The sequence below is a fragment of the Mixophyes fleayi genome, chromosome 3 (genome assembly GCF_038048845.1).
Source record: "Mixophyes fleayi isolate aMixFle1 chromosome 3, aMixFle1.hap1, whole genome shotgun sequence".
Lineage (NCBI taxonomy): Eukaryota > Metazoa > Chordata > Amphibia > Anura > Limnodynastidae > Mixophyes > Mixophyes fleayi.
The window spans coordinates 305,153,735-305,171,362 of NC_134404.1; the positions used below are offsets into that span (position 1 = coordinate 305,153,735).

Below are 17,628 nucleotides of genomic sequence, written 5' to 3' on the forward strand. Positions count from 1 at the left end.
TCACTGCAAGATCTAATGAGACTGTGTGGGAAATTCTGGATTGATTTATTAATTAATTAATTTAAAATCCTTAGAAAACTTTCAGAATTCATAAATGTTCACAACTATATAATAATAAAATGCACCATCTTCATGACCTGGACAATAGCTGTATTTGTGCCTTGTAGTTTGTCAGTTCTTTAAACTAAAAACATCTCTATTGTTTACTTTGTTTGTAAAATAGCCCCTAAATTGACTCTACTGTCAATTACCTTCACAAAATACATCTTCTGCCAAACCAGGGAACAGTAGCTCACCAGAAAGAAGCTTGATTGTATGAGATGCTATTAATATGTATTATTATTATTATTATTATTATTAATTTTTATTTATAAGGCGCCACTCAGTGTCCGTAGCGCCGTACAGGGACAAACAAGTACAGTACAAGGTGGGACGGCAAAATACAGTAAACAATAAGCACAGTAACTCAGTAAGCTCAGAGCACAGCTAGAGAGAGGGGGAAGGGAAGACCGGCGCCGGAGCCCAAGAGGAAGGGCGCGGATGACGGTGAGACCCCCAGAGGGGTGGGGGGAAAGGTAGCTGGAGAGCAGAGTAAAAGGTGCAGGAAACAGGAGGAGAGATGGCCCTGCTCAAGGGAGCGTACAATCTAAGGGGAGGGGTAGACTGACAGAGAGACACGGGGTGAGAGGGAGAGAAGGGGGAACGGAGGCAGATTCAGGGGAGGGGGAAGAGGGGAGGGAGGCAGAAAAGGTAGGAAGTTAAGTGGGAGACTGGAAAGCTTTGAGAAAGAGGTGGGTTTTTAGAGCCCGTTTGAAACTGGACAGAGTAGGGGATGTTCTGATGGAGGGAGCTTGTTCCAGTGGAGGGGGGCAGCGCGGGAGAAGTCTTGGATTCGCGCATGTGAGGAGGTAATCAGAGGGGAGGAGAGGCGACGGTCGTTGGCAGATCGGAGAGGGCGGGATGGAGCGTGAATAGAGATGAGGTTGGAGATGTAGGGAGCAGTGGAGTTGGCAAGGGCCTTGTATGTGAGAGTGAGGAGCTTGAACAGGATTCTGTAGGGGAAGGGGAGCCAGTGAAGGGCTTGGTAGAGGGGGGAGACAGAAGAGGAGCGGCGAGGAAGGAAGATAAGCCTAGCGGCTGCGTTAAGAACAGAACGAAGGGGAGCGAGATGAGAGTGGGGGAGGCCAGTGAGGAGAAGGTTGCAGTAGTCCAAGCGGGAGATGATCAGAGAGTGAATAAGACATTTGGTGGCATCTTGGGAGAGGAAGGGCCGGATGCGTGCGATGTTACGCAGCTGGAAGCGGCAGGATTTAGCAAGAGAGAGAATGTGAGGGGCAAAGGAGAGAGAGGAGTCAAGGATGACCCCGAGGCAGCGAAGTTGGGGGACAGGGGAGATAGAGGTGATGTCGACAGTGATAGAGAGGTCAGAGGGGGAGGAAGTATGAGGGGGAGGAAAGACAATGAGTTCGGTTTTGGCGAGGTTGAGTTTGAGGAATCGAGAGGACATCCAGGAGGAGATGGCAGCGAGGCAGGCGGACACCCTAGAGAGGAGGGAGGGAGAGAGATCAGGAGAGGAGAGATAGAGTTGTGTCATCAGCACAAAGGTGGTACTTGAGGCCATAGGAGCTGATGAGTTCACCCAGGGAAGAGGTGTATAGAGAGAAGAGTAAGGGTCCAAGGACAGAGCCCTGTGGGACCCCGACAGAAAGGGTAGAGGGGGTGGAGAGAGACCCAGAGGTGGTGACAGAGAAGGATCGGTCAGCCAGGTAGGAGGTGAACCAGGACAGGACAGGGCCGGAGAAGCCAAAGGACTGGAGGGTGTGGAGCAGGAGGGGGTGGTCAACGGTGTCGAAAGCTGCTGAAAGATCAAGGAGGATAAGAAGGGAGAAGTGGCCCCTGGCTTTAGCAGAGAGGAGGTCATTGGTAACTTTAGCCAGGGCAGTTTCGGGGGAGTGAAGTGGGCGAAAACCAGACTGGAGAGGATCAAGGAGGGAGTGAACAGAAAGGAAGGAGGAGAGACGGCTGCAGACGAGCCTCTCGAGTAGTTTGGAGGCAAAGGGGAGAAGGGATATGGGGCGATAGTTAGAGAGAGAAGAGGGGTCGAGATTAGGTTTCTTAAGAATGGGAGATACGAGAGCATGTTTAAAGGAAGAGGGGAAAATGCCGGTGGAGAGGGAAAGATTAAAGAGGCGAGCGAGGTGGGAGCAGGTGGAGGGGGAAAGGGAGCGAAGAAGGTGGGAGGGGATAGGATCAAGAGGACAGGTCGAAGGGGGGGAGGAAGAGATGAGGGACTGGACTTCTTCACCCGAGGTGGGACGGAAGGAGTGAAGGGAAAGGTGGCTAGGGGGAGAGGACGGAGGAGTGGGGGGGTGGATGAGAGGGTGGAGGAGGAGATGTCAAGTCGGATGTCCTCGATTTTAGAGGAGAAAAAGGAGGCGAAGTCGGTGGCAGTCAGGGAGGAGGGAGGGGGGGGAAGGAGAAGGGGCCAGGAGAGAGCTGAATGTGGCGAAGAGGTGGCGGGGGTTAGAGGACTGGGCAGAGATGAGGGATTTAAAGAAAGATTGCTTGGCGAGTGAGAGGGCAGAGCTGTAAGAAGAGAGGATGAACTTAAAGTGGAGGAAGTCAGCCAGGGAGCGGGATTTTCTCCAGAGGCGTTCAGCGGTACGGGTGCATTTTTGGAGGAAGCTGGTAAATTTGGAGTCCCAGGGTTGGGGTTTAGAGCAGCGAGGGTGGGCGGGGGCAACCGCATCGAGAGCGGAGGTGAGGGTGTGGTTATAGAGGGAGACCGCCTGGTTGGGACAGGCCTGGGAGGAAAGGTGGGAGAGCAGAGTATCGAGAGAGGAGGACAGAGTGGCTGGATCAAGAGCGTCAAGATTGCGAACGGACAGCGTAGGTTTGGGCTGGGGGCGGGGAGCAGGTGAAGAGGAGAGTGAGAAGGAGAGGAGATGGTGGTCAGATAGAGGAAAGGGAGAAATGGAGAAGTCAGAGAGACTACAAAGGTAGGAGAAGACAAGATCAAGGGAGTGACCAAGGCAGTGGGTAGAGGAAGAGGTCCATTGAGTGAGACCAAGAGAGGAAGAAAGGGTGAGCAGTTTGCTGGAGGCGGGGTCAGAGGGGTTGTCGATGGGGAAGTTAAAGTCGCCGAGGATGATGGAGTGGAGGTCGGAGGAGAGGTGGTGGGGAAGCCAGGCAGCAAAGTTGTCAAGGAAAAGGGAGGTGGGGCCGGGGGGGCGGTAGATGACAGTGATGCGGAGATGGATGGGGTAGAAGAGGCGGATAGAGTGGGCTTCAAAGGAGGAGAATGAGGGAGGGTTCAGGAGGGATGACACGAAAAGTACAAGTGGAGGAAAGAAGGAAGCCCACTCCACCGCCAGGGCGGGCCCCAGGTCTGGCGAAGTGGGTGAAGGAGAGGCCACCATAGGAGAGAGCAGCAGGGGAGGCAGTGTCAGAGTCAGAGAGCCAGGTTTCAGTAATGGCAAGAAGGTTGAGGGAGTTGGATAAAAAGAGGTCATGGATAGCAGTCAGTTTGTTTCGGACGGATCTAGCATTCCAAAGGGCACAGGAAAAAGGGGGAGAGGAAAAGGGGGAGATGGGAATGAGGTTGGCAAGATGAGCAGTGCGAGGGGGAGTGCGGGGAGAAGAGGGGGAGGTGGGGCGGGGGGAGAGTAAGGGTATGGGGTGAGAGCGGGGAGGCATAGCAGGGAGAGAGAGGGCAGAATAGATGGTGGAGGAAAGGGTGACCTAGAAGGAAGGGAATAAGACGTTAAGAGACGCCAAGTATAAAGTGGCGCAAAAGGGGAGGCAAAAGACGAGCGCAAGAGAGTGAAAAAGAGAGTGAAATAAGGACGGGAAGAGAGGCCTAAGATGGAGGGGTAAGAGGATGAGGCATATGAGTATGGCAGGCCGTGTAGTGTGAGCTGAGGGGGATGTCTGAGAGCAAATGCAATGAAGAGAGGTATGAGTAAGCAAAGAACATGGGAGAGAGATGAGAATAAGTGTAAGGCAAGGGTGTGAGCAAGAACAGAGAGGGCAGTAGATAACAGTAAGTACAGTAAAATAGTAAGTAAAAAGTAAAAGTAAATAAGATAATAAGTAAAATAACAGTAAATACAGTAAGTTAAGGAGGCAATAAATGGCAGTAGATGTAACAGTAAATAAAGAAAAAAAATAAAGAAAAAAATAAAAATAAATAAATAAATAAAACTGAGATAAAATAAATGGAGACAATAGGGTAACAGTAAATCACAACCGGTGCCTAAAAATGGTTAGGTGCAGGCAAAATGGTAAGCCAGCCCCGGGGATGGAGCAGAGTTTCAGGGAAGGAGTCAGTGGAGCATACCAGCAATTGAACGAAGATACCTGGAGAGCTGAGTGCGGAGCAAGGTGAAATGTCAATCCATGGGGATGAAGAAGAGTCCCAGGGAGAGAGTTAGTGGAGAGCCAGGAGACTTCAAAGGAGGAGCAGCAGGGTGAAGAGACCATCCGTGGAGAGGAGCCACCGTGAGCCTCGGAGGCCTCCGTGAGCGTCGGATGTTGCGGTGGAAATAAACGTGGGGGTCAGATTAGCACCAGTGGAGGGCAGAAGGAAGCAGGGAGGCGGCGTAAGCAAGGAGACTGTGGAGACATCCGGGAGAAGGCCACAGTGCAGGTCGGTCGATGCTGGAGCAGTGAAGAAGTGAGGACACGTGCCACGATGCGGGTCGGTCATCAGGAGGACTATCCCTGGAGCAGGCACAGGAGCGATCACTGGAGCAGTCCACAGGCCCAATGCTGGTCGGCGATCAGCAGCGTGGAACGAAGCAGCAGCTAGAGGCGAAGAACCGGAAGAGGCCCACGAGGTAGAGAGGAGCGTCACTCGAGACCGTGGATGCAACAGGAAGTAGGCCTTGAGGATGGGCAGACCAGGCAGCAGGAGGACCCGGGCGGAACAGCCGAATGGAGGTCCACTGGAGGGAAGAACCTGGCCAGGAAGCGCTGAAGATCGATGAAGGAGCGGTGGAGGAGAGCCAGGTAGGAGGCAGCTGGGCCAGAGTTGGGGACCCGATAGTAGTACTGCCGGAGGGAGCCGAGAGCAGAGTAGACCAGCGGGTGCAGGACTCGGAGAGAGGCAGGGTGGAGGTGAGGCAGGCAGGCAGCGGAGAGGTGCCGGGGGGCTGCTCCACAGTAGAAGGAGCCTGGGCCCCAAATATGTAACATATTTGCCAATATTTTGATGCTATTTCGAGGGATTCTTTGATGCTGGGTAATTGAATTGAATCTGTAAAATTGAACAATGCAGACATAGGACTTAACACAATGAAATGACAATACAATGAAATAGTATTCAGTTTATTACATACTTTCAAATTGTATATAAAACTGCTGTTAGTTTTTTGAGCCATATACTTCTAATACAGTGATTCAGGGATATTGTAAATTAAAAATTAGAGGGCACATACACCCTGAGCAGTCAGACATGGGCTCCCTGGTGTTATGTGTTAATATTGGTATTCCAGATGGGTGCCGCATACCATTGTGCTTGGTGGAATCCACCAAGAGACCCTTCTCTTAGTGCTGAGTGTGTTATTGTTCTGACTAGGTGCGCACTATGCAACAGCAGCTGTTGCTGTTGTTTTTTAGTCTGTGTACTTGCTGTAATCTTCAGTTTCTGACCTGGCTTATCTTCTGACCTTTTGTACTTGAACTTTGGTGCCATGGAAACAATAAGCAAACTTAGTTACCTCTCTCCAGTGGTTGGACTCAAATGGCTGGTAGCAAGGTGGATCTTGTGTGTAGACAGGCTGTGCAGCAGGACCAGATGTCAGCCCGAAATGGTGTACGGAGGTGGTTCCCGGAGAGGTGTGGAAAAGAATGGGTCCAGAAGTGTAGTACTCAATGACGCCAGGTAATGCAGACAGGAAGACAACAATAGAATTAAGCTTCCAGGGTTAACAATAGCACAGTCCATAGGTTCAGCCGGATCAGTACACAGGATAGCAGTAGAGTATAAACGAGGTTCCAAAGGGTTAAAGCAGCAGCAAGTCCACTAGTCAAAAAGCCAGGTCGGTACACAGCATAACAATATTAAGCAAGCGAGATTCCAAGGGGTGAAACAGCAGCAAGTCCAGTAGTCAAAAACCATGTTAGTGCACAGAAGAAAAATAGCATAGGATTCAAAAGGCTAACTAAAGGTAACACAATTACCTAGCAATCTTTGCCATGAAGAGTGGTCCCTTTTATAGTATCTTTCAGGTGCATCTTGATGACATTAGCAGGAGATCAGAGATTGAGTCCGGAGAGTTGCGCATGTACAGAACCGTTGGAACAGGTTGCCAGGCAACGCAGGACGCTGGTACGTTACTTCCGTCAGAGAGCTTGAGCCAGCTGGGCGAAGACAGAAGACTTGTACAGGAGGGCAAGTCGTGAGAAATGGAGTTATGTTTATATTGCTTTATTAGGCACCCTCCCCTGCCACCTGTGCTGCTGACAGTTTGTTCTGACCTAGTGTGCTCAATCTGTGCTCTGTTGTGACCTGGACTGTGACCTAAGATTTTTTTACTGGACTCTGCACTTGTACTTTGCCTGCCCTGAACCTCCTTACTGGACTCTGCATTTGTACTTTGCCTGCCCTGAACCTCCTTACTGGACTCTGCATTTGTACTTTGCCTGCTCTGGACTTGGGATTGTTTACTGGACTCTGCTTTTGTACCCTGCCTGCCCCTAACCTTGGATAGGTTATTGAATTGTGCCCTGACTTCTATAGATACTATTGCATCAGGTATCTGTTCAAGTTCTGGGGGCAACCGAGTATTTATCACGCTCAACAGGAATCAGGGCTGCTATAGGTGAAGACCTTGTGAAGCGGTTCTAGGGGTCAAATCATCTCAGCAGGTTTTAATCTAACAATGTAGGGATGGTCGGGTAACCTTTAAAGAAGAACTCCAGTCTTGAAATCACTTATGTGGATCCATCCTCCTCCAGACAGATACTTACCCCATTGCCTCCCACCCAGTTATACATTTGTGATTTTTCCAGTCAGCTGTGACCCAACAGTTTGGAGCAAGTGAGTAGCTGGCAAATGAGAGGTGTGTCAAAATAGGGACTTAAAAATAATTCCTCTTATTTGGATTCAGGCTATTTACATGATTTTTGGGGAGACTTAAGATTTCCATTATAAATAAAAAAAATACCAATACATGTGTGTGTAATTTAGTTAACATAACTAGTGACAAAATGGGTACAATATGAAACAAATACATTTCCATGAACCTGCATATGTACAAGCTCTATAATAAGCTGTTATCATTAGTACATTTTATCTGCATGTTTTTAGCATTCATAACAACACATTTTCACACAACCTTCTGTAAATTTTTTCTCCATCTGTGATTTTTCGACATCATTTTAATAATTTGGGGGTTGTTACTCTCCATATGCCATGTGTGAAAATGAAACCACAGAAACAAAATACTGTGCTAAGCAGATGTATTCATTTTATAGGCATTATTTTAAAAGTGGATGTTTAGAGTTTATTCTGTTTTATAGCTGTTAGTATTGCAAGAGGTATAACTTTCCATTTAAGATTTTGCTCTGCCAATCTGTGAAATACAATTCAGCACTGCGTTTGTAAGTTCTCAATGACAGTTAATTCATTAAGCTGTGTGGGGCGGTTATGCTAGGACTTGGAGCACCATAGGCCAAATTCCGCTTGAGAAACACAAATATTTGCAGACCTAAGCGGCAAATATTTTTTCTTCGGAAATGACCCACAAGTTGTGCATCTCAGTATCAGCATACCCATGTATTAAATTAGACACTTATACATAGTTGCTAACTAAATTTATATGGAAAGCCAGAGATTTTAAAGAGTGTTTGTTCTTCATATGTCTGTTTCCCAGTGTTGAGCAACTGCAGAACAAACATTTCTATTTTGCTCGAAAAATATGCAAATCTTATATGCAAATCTTAACTCTATTCTTACTCTCTAGACTGTAGACGTTAACATGTACTGAAAAGGCACATTTAAAATGCTAAAAAGTAAACTATAATCACTTCCAATAAACATGTCAAGATGGGATTTTATCAGTATTGTTTGTTGTGACAGTATTGTGTGTAACCTTCATTAGTGCCCTGGGTCAACTGCAAAGTGTCCCAGGAACATATTTTAAAATGTTTGTATTCAGGTTAGGAAATATACATAATATAAGGCATACCTGCCTACTCTCCTGGAATTCCCGTGGTGGCTCCCGAATTTCGGGGAATCCTCACGGACTCCCGGAAGAGTAGGCAAAACTCCCGAAATTTGGCGAAATTCACGGCAGTCAATGGAGGGGACGGGGCTTAATTTCGTCATTAAGATCCGCCCCCTTCATTCAATGCCGTGATTTACAGATTTTTTATAGTGGGGGTGGGGCTATGGTGACGCGAAATGTCACCACGCCCTCCTCCTACCCCATGTCACATGACTTCTTAAAAGTGGGCATGTATGATACAAGGTATAAATATTATTATATTATTTGTATAATACATGTTCTGTAGTGACCAACAATCAGGGCCGGATTAAGGCCCCTGGGTTAAGGGGGCCTCCATTCCCCCGTGAGGGCCCCCCCCCCGTGATCCGAGCCGCCCCTTCCCCCCAGTGAGCCGAGCTGCCCCTCCCCCCAGGCACTTACCTCCTTCTCCTCCTTCCCCAGCGCTCTGTACACTCTTTACTGAGGAGATCTCGTGAGAGTGAGACTCACGAGATCTCCTCAGTAAGGAGAATACAGCGCGCCGGGGAAGTACTGCAGGGAAAGTGCTCAGCAGCACTGATCGCGCCGGGGGCGCCCCGCCCCCGACCGATCAATACTGCTGCTGAGCACTTTCAAGGGCCCCCTGGATGCCATAGGCCCCTGGGCTGTTGCCCAGTTAGCCCTATGGTTAATCTGGCCCTGCCAACAATGTTTAAATCTGTATCTATATAAATCTTTATATATTTAGGGCAGAGAAAAGTATGAATATTGTCAATGTACAACACACAAAAAAAACTAAAACAGATATATTAATAGCGTATGTTTCACTTTAATTGTACCGAGCAAATAAGGAAGCTTCAGCCCCCAGACTCATGGTATGTGAGTCACTGTGTTATCACACTAAAAATAGGCAATATCAGGGAAAGGTAAAAAAGCAAATAGAAAAAAAATATAACTGCTAAACTATATATAAATGCTAGATTTACTGAGGGTTTATTCACACAGGTATATTTTTCCTGTATATGGCATTGCTAAATGTTCCTGACGAAAGGCACAGTTACTCACAGGCTGTTCATCTGAGTAAAAATACTCAGGTTAAACTTTGTGTTTGTCCCTTGTCGCTTAATAAAGTATATCTATGTAAACATACCCTAATATAGTGAGAATAAACTATGCAATTGCATATACTTCTCTTATAACAAAGCATAGTCCATAATCCATGATCAGTATTACCACTGAAGTTGTATAGATAGTTCAGCTTTTTAAGGTGTGTTACACTGGGGTCTAAGCAGCTTATTATACTCAGTCTTTTTCTCCTGCTGATCTGAGATGTCTCCAATTTTGAAGTGAGCAGCAATAGAACATCCTGTAAGCAATATGATTGTGAGGGGCAACGTGAAATAGCTGGAGGGCTGCATGTATTCGCACAGAGGAAGGAGGGAGTGCACAGTGGCTTATTTTGTCCCGCGCTCTGAAGTCAGCTGACCCCGTTCTGATAAGATTGGGGACTGCATACGAACGCTCGGCTTGTTGCCCACTGCTGCAATACAATAATCTGAATACTCATAGCAGCAGGACATGAAAGTGCTGATTATTATTATTATTATTATTCATTTTTATTTATAAGGCGCCACAAGTTGTCCGTAGCGCCGTACAGGGACAAACAAATTACAATACAATGGGAGACAGCACAGTACAGTAAACAGTAAGCATAGTAACTCAATAAACTCAATGCACAGCTAGAGAGGGTGGGGAAGGGGGAGGGAGGATCCGCAAACGACGGGGCCCAAGAAGGAGGTTGCGGAAGACAGGGAGACCCCCAGGGGGAAGGAGGGAGCGAGAGTGGACGTGGGGTGGAGGACCCTCGAGGAGGAGGGCTAAGTAGCTGGAGAGCAGAGTTAGAAGTGGTAGAAACAGGAGGAGAGATGGTCCTGTTAAGAGGAGCGTACAATCTAAGGTACAATCTGATCTTTCATTTCCTGCTCTTTATGAAATGAAGATCATACCTCCAACATGCTTAGAACATACTTCAAATATAAGATTATGTAGGATTTATTTAATTAAAATACCAATGGAAACCTAGCATCCATGTGATCTTTAAATAAAATGTAACCAATGTGTCTCTCATAGTAACCTGAACATGTCATTTTATTGAAGCATTTGATTGGAAATAATGATATACCACAGTGCAGTATAGTATATCTTTATTGCAGTGTCCAAATGAATAGACAGTAAACAAAAGACTGAGTAGCTCTTTGATTATAGTCATTATTTCTCTTGCATGTAATTTTAAGAATATTGATTTTCCGTTACAGCACTTGGTAAAACGGTTATATAGTGATTGCAGTTACCAAGTATAAGCGACTTAATTTATCCCTGGGTCTGAGCACACTGTTCCATCACAGGGTAGTAATGGGGAACAAAGTGTTTACTTATCAGAGACAGGATTCCAGCACTTATTACCTCTTCTCTAGCTGCACAAAGTTCTATTGTTAAACTGCTGGACTGTTCATACAGATTGTAACCCCTTTGTCCCTTCTATAACGCCATGATGGACTATATCTGGATCTCTGCAAACAAATCACTATTAATAATCTAATTGTTTTTGTTGTTGTTTTTTTATTTATTCACAGTTTGATGACATTGGAAGCTTTGAGACGGTATGGCAAGTAAAGTTTTATAACTACCACAAAAGAGATCATTGCCAGTGGGGCAACAGCTTCAGCAGCATTGAGTATGAGTGCAAGCCCAACGAGACCCGTAGCCTGTTGTGGATTAACAAAGAGATGTTCCACTAAAGCCACCAAAGCTGGACAATCATCTGATAAGAAACACAACTTGACCAGCACAACAAGCCTATTAAAGACACAAAGTGTAAATAACATATCATGAGCTTAAAAAAAAACTTGATGACTCTTAATGTTTACTTAAAGTGGTCCTGTCACTCACCCACAGTGGAGGCAGTCATTTTATAGGATGAGCCAATATTTGTGAAAATGCAGCCTATTGGTTCACTAAGAACCACGGACATCTCTAAGGCAAAGGACCCATTTCGATAGATATAAGGTCAGTCCACAAAAATGGCTGCCTCCATTGTGAGCAGGCGATGGCTACAATTTCAATTAATGATTATTATTTAAGAATATATGTTTATATAATCTATTTATGTTTACAATAGTATTGGTGGATATGTATTATTTTTGTAAATAATATTGTGTGTATAATGTAATTGTTCATTGACTTTAGAATATTAGTATTTAATTAATTTTAGTTTCAGGTAAAGGAAAATCAGTAGATTGTGAGAAAGCAGCGACTGCTACTAACTGATCTGCCTTTTTTTTTTAGCAATTGTTATAAGGGAAACTGTCATTAATATGTTTTACTTTGTGCCTTTACCGTTTTGTAGTGCTGAAAAATTATATATTGTATGTTTTTGTGCATAGAATGGTGTCTATATTTTTGCTTTTGACTTGATTTCCTTATTTGGACAGTTCTATAATGTGTAGCCCTTCAAAACTTTACAGCACTGCTCTGGTGCTTTGTGGTAGAAATTTGAAGACACCTTTTCACGCTCACCACAGATTATAGGTGAGTGAGGGGTAATATGAAGGAGCTGAAGGGCCATAGGAGCGGCCCTTCAGCCTTCATAGGGGCCGCACAGAGGACGGAGGGCACTGGGCGCTCCCTCCTCCCCCAGATATGCCGCGTGACCTCCTTGAAGATATTCATAAATACCAAAAGATACGCTGCTTTATCGTAGTTTAAAGGTAAATAAACATAAAACTGTTAATGATAGTTTCCCTTATGTGATATGTGAAGTATGTGAATATTTGTTTTGGTAACACTTAACATTGAGAGTTTTTCACAATATGTTGATGCAAACTATTCATCCCCCTATCCCTTTTCCCACTTAAGAAGCTCAAAGTCACAATCTGAATTTTTTATTTCATTAAAATGTGTGTCCCCCCCCAAAATATTGACAATAGTAAACCATAAAGAAATTAAAATAAAAAAAACCCTGAGGTCTAATCATTTAATAAGTATTCATCCTCTCTGGGGGATTTTGAACACTGGAAGGGAATATTTACTAAATTGAGGGTTTGAAAAAGTGGAGATGTTGCCTCAGATTCTAGCTGTCATTTTGTAGAACGTACTAAATAAATGATAATTAGAATCTGATTGGTTGCCATAGGCAACATCTCCACTCTTTCAAACCCGCAGTTTAGTAAATATACCCCTGAGATGGAACTATATTGCAAAACTGCACAAGTTAGATCACGTTAGTGTTGGTGTGGCCATTGAACAGCATGTTTGAGACCTTGCCACAAGTACATCTGTTTTGTTGATTTTAAGCTACTTCAATGTTGCTCCCGCAGTATGCTTTGGTTCTTTGTCCTGTTGAAAGACAAACTTTCTCTCCAATTTGAGCATTTTGGCAGAGGATGGCAAGTTTTTGTCCACTATTCATCTTCTCAACAATCCTGACACTGAACAGCACTACCACAGCACTACCACAAATGATGATACCACCACCATATTTCACTGGGGATCATTGTGTGCTGGGTTTGATTAACGCCATATATACCTCTTGACCACAAGACTTTCTCTCTACAGTATCTTCTATATGACATTTGGAAAATCTTTGCCAGCAGAGGGTATGAGGTTTTTTAAAGGTATTTTCTTTAGGACCCCCCACAAAGGCCCTTCATGTGGAATGCCTTGGAGGATGATGTACATTATTTCCTTTTGCAGCCACTGACTTATGTAGCCTTCAGGGTCACATTTAACCTTGCAGTAGCTTTTCTTGTTCAGCAACTAACTTGAGTCCTGTCATCCTGTCACGTTCAATAACTTTCCAATCGTCTTGTACTCCTCCCCAGATTGTGCCTCTGTAATGAAATCTGACTTGTTTGAAATGTTTTTTCATCTTCATTGTGAATCATTTTTTTTTCTGCCATGCTGTAGGACCTCACAGGGAGTGGGGTATTTATCTATACAAAATAACTGGCAAGATAGGGTCCACTCATTTCTTACACAGTCAATGAACAGATTGTGTGACTTTTGAGGCAATGTATTGCACTTGCAAGTACAAGGGTTATGAATACTTTTACATTTTACAATTTTGTTTTTCCTTTTAAGTAATTTGTAGAAAGGTTTTGGAATATTTATTTTGATTTGGAAAGATACTCAGTATTTTGAGAATCAGAATCTAACGCAACCAAATGTGAGAAATGAGTTGCAGTCTGAGTACTTTTTCAAGAAACTGTATATTATAAAGAGCTGTGACAATAAACACGAAAGGTTAATGGTTACAAATAATATTAGCCATACTTGCCTACTTTTTAAATCTGTACTCTGGGAGATCCCGGAGTACAGGTCATGTGACAGAGAGTAGGAGGGGGCATGACAACGTCGTTGCGTCACTATAGCCCCGCCCCCACTAAAATTAGAGCAATTCACGATTAAGCCCCGCCCCCGCTATTCAATGTCGTGAATTTCGGCATTTTATAGAATTCGGGAGGTTTGCCTGCTCTTCCGGGAGTCCGGGAGGACTCCCCGAAATTCGGGAGCCTCCCGGAAATTTCAGCAGAGTAGGCAAGTATGATATTAGCAGACCTACAACTGTTCAGGTTCAGCTTAAGTGATACGAGTTATTGCTACAAAAAAATAAATGGGGGCTGCTGAGTCCATTCTACTATAGTAAAAGGCACAGCTGAGGGTCGGACAAGACTATTACAAGTCGGCAAAACATACTTCCTGGTGCATTAAGATGCTAACAGCAACAGGCTCATCTGAACACAATCCTATAGATGATAATGCTACATATATTACATACAATTGGAAGCAAGAAGGAGGGATAGATAATAATGCATTTATTTTAGGGTTCATGTCAGACTATCCTTTTGTACGTGGAGTCCAAGAGATAAATTAAAAATAAAAATATGCCTTTCAATAGAATCCAACACAAAGTTTTACGTTCAGTGTTTAATCAGTAGCTTACAACCTCTCATAGCTTTCCATTGAGGACAAACATAATTATTAGCATTTAAGAGTACACACTATATAAATTCAAATAACCACTTCCGTTTGTATCTTTAACATTTTTATCAGAAGTTTAAGTCTAACATCTGGCTTGAAATTAACTGCTTTTCAAGAATTCATATTTGTATTTTACCTTTACTAGCTATTGATGAAAACTAAAAAAAAAGAACTATTCAACTATCTAATCTAAAGATTTTACGCTGCAAAATATAACTCACAGTTGTAGCATATTTAGCTTGGACTAACAGCAAAATAAAAAAAAGAATAGAACAGGCTGGGTTGCGCTAACCTGACCCACCCACGGTGTAGTATTCATATGTTAGCGCTGGGTCTGATTTTTATATGCTGCAGCTGTCTTTCCGTAGTCACTGAAGACAAATCAATTTATAAAATGCTCTCCATACATCCTTTACTAAGGTATTTGGTCTGATCTATGGAAGGATTAGGTGCAACTTTTATATGTAGATGCTGCTACTTTTTGCAGGCTTTCGGATTATCAATTGTCACCATCAGTTGTGTTTCTTAGTGGACTGAGATATCTAATACTTGCCAACATTGGCATCATGCAGTCCAAGAGGGGACTCCGTCATTGGGCGTGGCCATGAGATTTAAGGACATTGCGCCATCTGTCTTGACCTATCACAGCAAGGGCGGGGCCAAGATGACATGTTTAGCCTCGCCCCCACCCACTTTGCAAACGAACGGGGCATAATCTGCTCTCTCGGGAGTATGGGAGAGCTTCCAAAAATTTGTGAGTCTCCCGGAATGTCCGGGAGAGTAGACAACTATGAGATACTTTGTTGTGACTCAAGACTTCCCAATTCTTTAGAATGGGTCTTTAAATATGCAAATTGCAAAATATTGCTGCTGGATATTCATTTTACCAAAGGAGTGCATGAACTTGTTGGTATCTCATCCCCAGGTTTCCAGAGAAGGAATTTGTTTCTATGAATTTGGGCATGGATATACCTGCACAACTCATCAATTCTCAATTCAACTTATCATTGTCAGTTCAATTTGCTTAAAATAACAAACAGTTGAAGCCTGAGGAATAGATTAATTTATACAAGGTGTGTGAAACTATTTATTTTCTTTAATAGTGTTTAGCCAAGAATCCTGGCCAATTTTACAAATCAAGTCAGTTATTAGAACTTTTAATAAAGAAAAGCCTTGAATCTGCTGTTTTGTCACCAAAAGACATTTGCAAAACGGCTGCTTTGCAGCATAAAAGCACATTTCAAACTGTCGTGCGACAAGTGTGCCATCGGTGCACAAGGGCTTATAGAGCAAGATGAGCGCTTTCACGGAGGAGCAGCATATTACACAGCCTGAGAAGAGAAGATGGACAGCATTACTAGTAAAGTGGTAGGCGCTCTAGTGGGCCTCGTTTTGTGCAGAGGGTCAGCAAGTACAGTAGATTTTAGAGATTATTGAAATGACTTAAAGGGGCTGGAGAGAGCACATTCTTGCTATGCAGAGGGCCACACAGCCAATTTCACTTTACAAAAGGGTTTGAATTTTACACCAGCTCAGAGATTGTCTTATGTTTTGAATGGGACCTAATTTGTGCATCCATGTTGAGCTTCAGCCAAGCACATTTCCATTCTGATCAATGCAAAGACACTCAAAATTGCCACATCTAACAGACAGTTCCCATGTCCCACATAATCTCATGATTAGTATAAACCAAATATGAGGCTAATCCGAGCATTATTTTAGGAGAAAAGGTGAAGCGTTTCTTCAATCTAAAGGGGTGATACCAAAGTGGCAGGAGGGTGGATTTTGATGTGCAGTTTACACATTGGCACAATGCACCTCTAAGATCTTTCGGCATCTCTACACATCAAGGCACACAATTAGAATACAGAAGTGGCTCCTGAGAGCGTGGAGAAGGTGTGTATGGTCAAGTGCACGGAGTTAACCATCAGGTATGCTTCCTAAATTACCTCCACTGTGTGTTTTTTTTAGGGGTGGTCCTACTTGAGAGTGTATGTAGTAAATAAAGGATACTTTACTGAGAACAAAATAAAAAATGTCTAGTGACAGATATACATTATTAAGATTAATAACTACATGCAATTCTGTATATAAAAATAAAGTAAATAATTTCATATTCACACTTGTGGCCTGTCTTTTTTCTGGAACAACGGATAGCACTTTATGGAAAATGCATAATTACATCAAGAAACATTCCTCCAGTATTCCTATATTGCACTAACTAGTTCCTTAGTTGTGAGATTTACCAAGGACTTTTTTAAAGACCCATGTACATCGGTCATACGCACAGGGCCGCCATCAGGGGAGTACGGGGGGTACTGTTGTACCGGGCCCGGGCTCACCAGGGGGCCCGCCACAACAGCTTAGCACAGACTTACCTGGGGCCCGCCGCTGGTCTCCGCTATTCTGTGTTCAGCCTGGCTGTCACCGTGACAGCCAGGCACCGGGATCCGATCGCAGGGGTGGAGGAATCATTCCCCCTGCGATCATGTGCTCTGACTGTGACAGATCACATGATCGCAGGGGGAATGATTCCTCCACCCCTGCGATCGGATCCAGGCTGAAGACAGAATAGCGGAGACCAGCGGTGGGCCCCCAGGTAAGTATGTGTTGCTCATGGGGGGGGCCCGCTCATGGGGGAGGGCCCGGGTGGCACGGGGGGCCCGTACTGGGCCCGATTTTTTTCTGAAGGCGGCCCTGCATACGCACATTCGTATTCAAGGTCGAGCATATGCAGGCATACGTTCCTTGATAAGCACAGGAGTTACTTACTTGCGTGACATAAAATTGAGCGCACGTAGTAGTGCGTTTTGTTTTACTCCTCCATCTGAATCATGAGCAGACTTATCTTTTTGCACTACATACATCTGTATTACCGATTAACAGAGGAACGCACAGGCATGTTATTCCTTCTTTACCCTCATTCACAGTATTACTTTTGTTCATTTATGTTTCATAACATAATTGTCATACTAACCCTGCATATTAACCCTTTGATTGATGCATTACCACGTCAACCTGTACTGGTGCAAGGTGAAATTGCAGGATATTGCTTGAAAAAAACATATAGAACCTCTATCACATTACTAAACATTTGCCTTTAAAAAATAACTAAATTACTTTTTTTGTAACCAACAAATGCAATTTTGGAGCACCAGAACAAATATAAAATGAACTATAATAAAAAATAGAAAAATATAATTTTTTTTTTAACTTTCTTTTTTTTTTTTTTTTATCAAAACGAAGGCGGGTGGTATGTCTTCACCACCTGGGGGAAATAAAAACTTTTTAAAATCACAATATTCTGACATTTTGTAAACCTATCATAACTCTATGGATGTAGTTGGTCCCCACATTTTTCTAGCTCAGCAGAGGTCAG

The 17,628-nt window shown here is 44.1% G+C and overlaps 1 protein-coding gene across 1 annotated transcript in view; it reads left to right on the forward strand.

The window, feature by feature from the left end:
- Window positions 1–16,369, forward strand: part of CNRIP1 (cannabinoid receptor interacting protein 1) — a 33,806-nt gene extending 17,437 nt beyond the window's left edge. The window contains exon 3 of the mRNA XM_075203931.1: window positions 10,844–16,369. Within this exon, the coding sequence (XP_075060032.1) occupies window positions 10,844–11,008 (165 nt within the window). The 3' untranslated portion in view covers window positions 11,009–16,369. The remainder of the gene's footprint in view (window positions 1–10,843) is intronic.
- Window positions 16,370–17,628: the final 1,259 nt, after the last annotated feature.